The sequence below is a fragment of the Spinacia oleracea genome, chromosome 4 (assembly GCF_020520425.1).
Source record: "Spinacia oleracea cultivar Varoflay chromosome 4, BTI_SOV_V1, whole genome shotgun sequence".
NCBI classification, from domain to species: domain Eukaryota; kingdom Viridiplantae; phylum Streptophyta; class Magnoliopsida; order Caryophyllales; family Amaranthaceae; genus Spinacia; species Spinacia oleracea.
This window is the reverse complement of record NC_079490.1, coordinates 22,892,884-22,902,920: the sequence shown is the minus strand read 5'-3', so window position 1 is coordinate 22,902,920 and position 10,037 is coordinate 22,892,884. Positions and strand designations below refer to the sequence as shown.

Below are 10,037 nucleotides of genomic sequence, written 5' to 3'. Positions count from 1 at the left end.
TATCAACTAGAAGCTGTGGGTGTGGGAAGTGGCAAATTTCTGGAATCCCCTGCAAGCATGCACTCAGGGTGATTTATGACCAAAGGCTGAACCCCATTGATTTTGTCTCCCCATTCTTCAAGTCTGCTGCATACAAGCTTACATATGCAGACCACATTCACCCCATGTCAGACCCAACACAGTGGCCTAACTTTTCTCTCCCTACCATTCAGCCTCCAGTCATCAAAAGACAAGCTGGCAGACCTGCTAAGAAGAGAAAGAGAGGACCAAATGAACCCAGGAAGGGGAAGAGAAACAGCAATGTGAAATGTGGAAAGTGCAGGGAGTTTGGTCATAACTCAAGGACATGTAAGAATGGAGGACCAAGCACTGGACCAAGCACTTCAGCAGCAGCAGGAGCAAGTACATCACAAGGGGGTTCAAGGGGGAGGAAAAGAGCAAACACAGCAACTTAACCATGCACAAAGTTAAAAGTTAGTCAGTTTTTGGTGAATTGTAGGTGCACAAAGTTAAAATAGCTTAGGCAATTTACAATTAGTATCACTTTTTGGAAAGAACACAATTGCTTAGACAAGATGTTTTTGTGCAGTTTCAGTGGCATTTGTCCACTTAGAAATCAGTTTTTGTAAAGCTCATATGCTTAAACAAGTGATGTTCTTGCTTGAAATTTGTTACAACTCTACTTCATTGCTATCCAAATTAGAAATGCAAACATTATTACACCAATTTTTATTGCAAACTTGAATTGTTGTTTCTGTTGTTTCAGTTTCTTCTTCAATAGCTTCAACTCTTCATGCATTCCCCTGCTTCCTTCTTGCATTCCCCTGTTTTCTTCTTGCATTCCCCTGTTTTCATCAGCTCTGTTTCCCTTGCTTTGAGCTTCATCAAATGTCTGCTCAACAAAACCTTTGCACCACTTGAAATTATCACAAGAATCACACTTGTAGTAAAGCTTTTGCGGATTTTTAGCCGTTTCCGAGCTCCTAATTGCAAATCTTCTCCCACAATTGCAGTTTTTATTTGGAACTCTTAGGTATGACAAACTTGGGATGGAAGAGGATCCGGTTTTTGAATTAGAACTCATGGCTATTTAGGAAATAGAGGGCTAAACATGGAGCAAGTCAAGTGAACAACAGCCTTACTTATAGGCAGCATGAACATAACGGCTATATTGAATTAAAACTAGTCGTTGGATTCAAATTATGAAGTTTGGGTATTTGGTGCAAAGAACTTTACAAATAGGTGTATACTATGCAAAACCTTTATATTTAGGTGCATTTTATGAATTTTAAACATGACTTAACGGAGGACTAACGGAAAGTCATAATAGGGGTATTTGGTGAACAGTTTTGAGTAAATAGGGGTATTTTATGAATTTTGAAACGCGCAGGTGTATTTGGTGCATTATTGCAAACCTCAGGGGCATTTCATGAAAAAACTGTAAGTAAAATAAGGGAACTAACCTTGGATTATGAGAAAACCCATAATCTGACAAAAGGTCTTGCGCGCACAAGGTGTACAATAAATTTATTGTACACCAAGATAACTTTTATGCAGTTTTTCGTAACTTTAACCTATTTTTCTGTAACTTTTATATTGTAAAATTAAAAAGTTGAGAGATAGACATTTTAAAGGGTTAAGTGATTAATTTATACATTATTAGTGGGTAGATTACTGATATTTTTCAATTACGTTGGTAGGAGGAGTCTATTACCTTGGTTTAATTTTTTTTTCTTCTTTTTTTATTAAAATCCATTTGAATTTTGGATATTAGGGTGTTTTGAGTGAATTTAGCGGGATTGCATGAAAGTGCTGGATTGGAGTTTTAGAGGCCTCACATAACCCACTGCATTTTTATTATTATGTAGGATTAATAGTACGCATATACAATTTCATCTAAAAAGCAAACAATCTAATAATTAAAATGAAATCTAAAATGAAATTAAATCCAAAATAAAAAAAACTAGTATAATCCAATATATAAAATATAGCAATTGATATGTATTTGAACTTAACAATTTAATATAACTAGATTTTAGCCCGTGCGATGCACGGATTCTATTAAATTGGTATGTTTAAATAAAACTCCTATGTATATACCAATTTTATAGATTAGGTTAGATTAGTTTTTGATTTTGCATTGAATTTCATTTTAGGTTTATTTTTTTAAATTATGAGAGTGTTTGTTTTTGGATGAAGTTGTATATGCATAATATTAATAATTAATTAAGAAAATATCTACGTGGCACTTAATATCTACGTAGCACTCGACTTTTTTAATTCAAAATTAATTTTGAAATCTTATTTTTCATTGGCCAAAACCATTAGATTTCCTACGATGACGCTCTAATATTGGATTAATGTTTGATTAAGTTGAATTTTATTTATTTTATTTTAGATTAGTGTTTGTTTTTGGATGAATTTTATTTTAGATTTATTTTATAATTATTAGAGTGTTTGATTTTAGATGGAGTTGTATATATTAGTAATTAATTAATTAAAATATCTATGTGGCACCTAACTAATTATCTACATGGAAATCGATTTTTTAGTTCAAAAATAAATTAGAAATATTATTTTCATTGACCGAAACCATTAGTAATCGTACGTGGTGCTCTAATAATTCAGCAAATATGTCTACTCCGTATTGGATTAATGTTTGATTTTAAATTAAATTTTATTTATTTTATTTAGATTAGTGTTTTATTTTGGATGAATTTTATTTTAAATTTATTTTTTAAATGTTAGAGTGTTTGATTTTAGTTGGAGTTGTATATATTAGTAATTAATTAATTAACATATCTATGTGGCACTTTATTAATTATCTACGTGGCACTTGATTTTTTTTAATTCAAAAATAAATTAGAAATCTTATTTTTTTATTGGCCGAAATCATTAGTAATCCTAGGTGGCGCTCTAATATTTCGGCAAATATGCCTCCTTTATATATCTAATATTAGATTAATTAATTAAAATATCTATGTGGCACCTAATTAATTATTTACATCGCACTCAATTTTTTTAATTCAAAAATAAATTAGAAATTTTATTTTTCATTGGCCAAAACCAATAGTAATCCTAGGTGGCGCTCTAATATTTCAGCAAATATGTCTCCTTTATATATATGAAAAAATGGTAGTAAATAAATTCAAGCAAATTATTTATATATAGAAAATATTGATATATGACTGATGAATCTAACACTCATTTTCTTGATTTGCTCCAACTATAATGAAATATTCAATTGAGCGTTCATGAATAAAATAGGAATGTATCGAAGTATTAATTTGACTGTTAGCATTGAAAAGATTACACATATTGTTCTAAATAACAATCTAGAGTTTGATTTTGATTATACGGATACATGTATATTATGTAATAGGGAGGGATCCGCACGCTTCAATTATGCTCCTACGCAAATACTCGCAAGTCGCAGCTAAATTGTGCTAGATTCCTTGTTGGCTGGTACTTCTAACCCTCCATACAAAAGATTGTAACGTAGCCGGTTTCAATACCATGTTTTATGTAATATGGATACTTTATCTCTCAAGACTTAAACAATTTGAGATACAAAGTTGTCATCTACTTGTACGTACATTAGCATATAACTACTGTTTACTAATTTTTTTAAAATATTTGTTAAAAAAATATCATAAAAATGATACGTACCTTGATCAATCTTCATAATAAGTAATATCCTACACAATGCTGATAAAATATAATGTATAAAAAAATGAATAAATATTAATGCGGCTTGCTATTAACTATGAACTAATTAAACAAACTCAATCAACAAAACAAAATTAACAAATTGAGTTAATCAAAGAAAAAAAAACGAATTGAAGAAAAAAAAAACTAAGAAAACATAAAATCTAAAGTAGACATTGGTTTGGTGGAGTGGGTTGACAATTCACCTCATGGGTTTATATAGATCTATTTCATCACATAGAGGTTTAGTATGTTATAAACTCTAATTATTGATATTATCCCACACTTAATTTAACGTGAAGTTTACTTCTCATAGGAAAAGATAATTTAGATTATGGATGAATTTTATTTTAGATTTATTTTTTAACTATTAGAGTGTTTGATTTTGATGGAGTTGTATATATTAGTAATTAATTAATTAAATTATTTACGTGGCACTTGATTTTTTTTAATTCAAAAATAAATTAGAAATCTTATTTTTCATTGGCCGAAACCATTAGTAATCCTAGGTGGCGCTCTAATATTTCAGCAAATATGCCTCCTTATATATATATATATATATATATATATATATATATATATATATATATATATATATATATATATATATATATATATATATATATATATATATATATATAGGGTCCCCCTCCAATGAGAAGGACATTAAAATGGGAATAATAGGAAGCCATCGTAGCCGTAGATCTCGCGAAATTCTGAGCCGTAGATCTCGTGCGTGAAAAAACGCGACAAACCCCCCAAACCAAGAAATAACGCCACATAATTTCCCCCCAAACCCCGACAATTCTCTTTCTTCTTTCTAAAATCCTTCAATGGCGAAAACCTAGGAAATCCAAGAAACAAGAATTAAAGAAATCATGAGCAATTCGTCCATGGCTGAAACCAAGAATTAATTCTTCCAACTCGTTTTTATCATCCTTCTTGCTAAGCTATTCAAATTCATCCATAATGGAAGGTACTTTTTTTAATTTTTAGTTGAAATTAATTAGCTTTAATTTTAAAACTAAACTTTCGAAATTATTGAACAAATTACAAATTAATTGTGAACATGAATTGATTGATATTTTTGATTGAAAATTGCGTTAATTTTGAATGAATTTTGCATAAATTTTGATTGTGTCTTTGGTTGTTCATGAGAAATTGAAAGGGAGAGTAAACCCCTGTTTTTAATTGGGAAAATATTAAAATAAATGAAACAATAAATAATTTATAGTGAATAGAGTTGATTAGTAATTTTGAATGAAAATTGCGAAAATTAGGTATGTAAATTGCATAAATTTTTAATTACTCATGTTGAGTTTTAGGAGGGGTTTAAAGTCCCTGCTGTTTGGTTTTTGAAGAAACAAAAAAGAGAGTGCAACATCAATCAATTGAGCAAATGAGCAAAATTGTTTCAATTGTTTAGGGTGTGAACCAATTGAGCAAATGAGCAAAATTGTTGCAAGTATTTAGGGTGTGAACCAATTGAGCAAATGAGCAAAATTGTTGCAAGTATTTAGGGTGTGAACCAATTGACCAAATGAGCAAAATTGTTGCAACTGTTTAGAGTGTGAACCCCCAATTGAGCAAATGAGCAAAGTTGTTACAACTATTTAGGGTGTGAATCAATTTTGCTCATTTATGCTAATTTTGCTCATGTATGCTAATTACGGAAGCAGAACTGATTTTTTGGAAATTATTTGCTCATTTGTTCAAATGAGCAAATATTGACAAAATCAGTAAATGTTTGGAAGAAATTATTTTGCTCATTTGGTCAAATGAGCAAATTTTAGCACAGGCAGTAACTGCCTGGAATATTAAATTTTGCTCATTTGGTCAAATGAGCAAACTTTACCACAAGTAAAAGCCTGAAATATGTAAATTTGCTCATTTGGTCAAATGAGCAAATTAATTTTGCTCATTTGGTCATTTTAATTTTAGTTTTGCTCATTTTAATTTTGCTCATTTGGTCAAATGAGCAAATTAATTTAGCTAATTTGGTCAAATGAGCAAATTAATTTTGCTCATTTGATCAAATGAGCAAATTAATTTTGTTTTGCTTGAATCTGATTGTTACTGCTTTCATTTAATATATGTAATTATTTTTGGCTTGTGCATTGCCTATTTCAGTTCCTACTGCAGTTCCTACAACAGATCCTATAGAGCCTGCAAAGGAGGGGCCTGCAAATCCTACAAGAGTATCTACAGTGCCTACGACAGTCCCTATGGAGTCTACAACAGAACCTATGGAGCATAGAACAGTACCTACGGCGCCTACACCAGTCTCTACAGTGCCTACAGAACAACCTACACCAATCGAATATATTCGAAGTCCTAGAGCAGAAACATATCTGACTCAAGATGGAACTAGGGAATGGATTCCATATTGTGTTGAAGATAAGAAACCACGTGAAGGAATGGTATTCAAAACTTTAGAAAAGGCTATCGAATTTTATAAGGAGTATGCTGTAATATGTGGTTTTGATGTTCGTTCAGCTACAGTATACAAGAATAGCAAAGGTATCATTCAAAAGTATTATCTTTGTAGTAGAGAAGGTATCTTAGAATCCGAAGGTAATTATGATAAAAAAGGGAAGCGACGCCGTAAAAGAAACTCAAAGCGAGTTGGTTGCAAGGCTAGAATCATTTGGAATCTTAACAATGAAGATGGAGAATACAAAGTTACCAAATTTTTTGAGCCTCATAACCATTGCCTAGCCTCTCCTACATCCATGCCATATTTGAGAAGTTCAAGGAAAATGACGATGGTTCACAAGAATTTTGTGAATAATAATACAAGAATGAACATTGGACCAACGAAATCTTTTCGGCTATTTAAGGAAAATGTAGGTAGTTACGACAATGTTGGGGCCACAATGAAAGACTTTATGAACTTTCATAGAGATTTGAAGGAGCACATCAAGGGTGATGATGCTAAGATGTTAATTGAGAATTTTATACGAAAAAGAGATGTTTTCAATGGGTTCTACTTTCATTATGCCCCAGATGAAAATGATCATGTTTCCCATCTGTTTTGGGCGGATGCAACTAGCCGTAAAAATTATTCATTGTTTGGAGAGATGATATCCTTTGATTGCACCTATGACTCCAACACATACTCAATGGTTTTAGCTCCTTTCACCGGAGTATACCATCACAAGTCTTGCATAACATTTGGGGTTGGTTTACTTTCTAAAGAAGATGCTCAATCATTTGAATGGCTTTTTAGGACTTTCCTTAATGCTATGGGAAATTGTGAGCCTAGGTATTTGATAACCGATCAAGACCCGACAATGAAAGTTGCCATAAATGAGGTGTTTGTTAACACTCGCCACCGACTTTGTTTTTGGCATATAATGAAAAAAGTTCCTGAAAAAGTAGGCCCCGAGCTCAAACAAGATGAAGATTTTCTTAAGTTGTTAAATGAGTGTGTGTGGGACATGGAACAAGAATCCGAGGAATTTGAAGCTACTTGGAACTCGCTTATGGTTCAATATAACCTTGTGGAGAATGGTTGGTTCCAACATATGTTTTCAATAAGAGAACATTGGATACCGTGCTACTTTAGAGATCTCAGGTTAGGCAGCATTTTCTCTTTTACTTTCTGTCAAAAATTTGATATCATTTCTGCTTATTTACTTTCTGTCAATCTGTGTTTTTGGCACCTTTCACCAGTTAAGTTGTGATGTATGGTGTTTACTTGAAGTCTAGCTTAAGATTAACTTGCTGATAATGCTCTTTCCAGATCAGTTGTTGCCTTTAAAATCAGAAACTTCAATTTCTGCAAATGAGCAAAATTCATTTACTCATTTCTCTTAATGAGTAAAATAAATTTACTCATTTAGACAAATGAGCAAAATAACTTTACTCATTCAAAATCAGAAACTTTAATTTCTGCAAATGAGAAAAATTCATTTACTCATTTAGACAAATGAGCAAAATAAATTTACTCATTAAAAATCAGAAACTTTAATTTCTGCAAATGAGCAAAATTCATTTACTCATTTGTCTAAATGAGTAAAATAAATTTACTCATTTAAAATCAGAAACTTTAATTTCTGCAAATGAGCAAAATTCATTTACTCATTTGTCTAAATGAGTAAAATAAATTTACTCATTTAGACAAATGAGCAAAATAAATTTACTCATTTAGCTAAATGAGCAAAAAAGGTACTCATTTTTGCAAATAACCATAAAACTATCCAAACCATAATAGTTACTTGTCTAAATGAGCAAAAATATTACTCATTTGTGCAAATGAGCAGAAAACTTTTTGATTACTTTTTTGTTTTAAATGTCATAAATTTCATATGTTAAGCTATTGAATGCAGGTTAGGAGGCATTTTAAGAACTACCTCAAGATCAGAAAGTGAGAATAGTTTTTTCAACAATTTCACCAATCCGCATGTGACACTTGTAGAATTCTACATGCGTTTTGAAAGTGCAATGGACGCACAAAGGCACAAGCAAGATAAGCTAAATACGGAATCTATTCACTCTGTTCCTCAATTTATAACTCCATTGCCTTTGGAGAAACATGCAGCTGAGGTGTATACGAGAAAAATGTTCTACATGTTCCAGGATGAGGTGTACAAGGCTTGTTTCAGATGTGGGATTAGTTCTATTAGAATGGAAGAAAATATTGAAATCGCACAAGTCATGGACCATTCTCGACAGAAAACAAGTGAGGTAACATTTAATTCTGGAAATCTCGTGACATCATGTTCTTGCAAATTGTTTGAGAGATTGGGGATTTTATGTAAACATGCAATATGTGTTTTAAACGCAAGACAAGTTACAAAGATTCCAGAATACTACATTCTTGATCGATGGAAAAAAGAGGCAACCAAAAGGCCAATTTTTGATATGCATGGTAACTTCCTTGAAGAATGTAGGAAGATGAACACAACAACTAAAATGTTAGGGGAAATCTGGTCAGAGATTTTTAACTGTGTAGGCCTTGCAGAGGGAAATGAGGAAAATTTGCAACAATTTCTCGATAATCTTAGAGATTTTAGTAAGAATTTGGTAGAAAAAGGAAAGTGTGTGCCAATGACAAAAACTCAAGAGATGGAGCTTTTTGTTGGTCCTAGTGCGTCTTCTAACCTCAATATCCAAAATCCAATACCATCAAAGAATAAAGGCAAGAGACATAGAATAGTAGGAGAAAAGGAGGCAGCAATTGAGCAAAGTCAGAAACCCAAAAGAAAATGTAAAGCTTGTGGGGCATATGATTATCACGACAGTCGTAACTGCCCGAACAAAACTACAACCTAAGCAAGGTAACTGCCAAATTAAATTCAGCTTATTTACTTTATGTCAATCTGTGTTTTTGGCACCTTTTCACCAGTTAAGTTTTGATTGAAGGAAATAATGCCCTTGGTCCAAGTATGCATTCTATGTTAAGTCTAATAAGTACGGTTCAGTATTAATTAACAAGTTAATAATTCAGTAAGATCAAGTGAGCTGAATGCCAAGCTAGAGGCCGCTTCAGTTCAAGTGGAATTAATGATATTAATCCACAGCTTACTCTTGACTGAACCCGCAGGGTCACACAAATAGTACGTAAACGGATCAAGTATTTAATGGCATTAAATACTCCATCTATGGATATTCGGAATCGACGGATCTTGGTTTCAGTGGGAGCTGAGATCGTCACAGGCAAGAAAAGAATGCTCCGGAAACGATGATATTACCGGAAACGGAAATATGGATCGTATCGGAAATGTAAATATTATCCAAGTCGTAGATGTTGCCGGAAACGGAAACATGGTACGTATCGGAAAATATTATCGGAAATGGAAATATTGCCAGAATCGGAAATATTGCCGGAAACGGAAATATTGTCAGAATCGGAAATATTATCGGAATCGGAAAATAATTCCGGAAACGGAAATATTAAATATTTGTTCGAAACGGAAATTAATTCCGGAATCGGAAATATTAAATATTGTTCATATCGGAAATAAATTCTGGAATCGGGAATTTAATCGGAAGCGCGTCGTACGAATTAGCATCGGACGAGACTTGCTAGACGAAGGCCCAGCACGAAGCCAGGCCTACGCTCAGCAAGCCCAAGCGCCCAAAAACACGCTGCCAAGCCACGCCCGGTCCAGCGCAAGGCCAGGCCCAACAATGGCCTCGGCGCGCGCGCGGGGCTGCGACGAGTGGGCTGGCGTTGTGCGTGGGCCGCAAGGCCTGCGTGCGGTGCTAGCGTATCACTCGAAGTGTGTTACTCGAATCCTAAGGCTACCGGGATTTGTCATATGATTAAATCTAATCCTAAAAGATTTAGTTTGTTTAATTAGAGTCCTAGTAGGATTATAATT

General features: G+C 33.0%; 1 protein-coding gene across 1 annotated transcript; it reads left to right on the top strand.

The window, feature by feature from the left end:
- Window positions 1–4,677: 4,677 nt before the first annotated feature.
- Window positions 4,678–8,985, top strand: LOC110780359 (protein FAR1-RELATED SEQUENCE 5-like). The gene is made up of 3 exons (XM_056841473.1): window positions 4,678–4,684; window positions 5,839–7,285; window positions 8,040–8,985. Exons 1-3 carry the CDS (start codon window positions 4,678–4,680, stop codon window positions 8,983–8,985), a joined length of 2,400 nt encoding a protein of 799 aa, XP_056697451.1.
- Window positions 8,986–10,037: the final 1,052 nt, after the last annotated feature.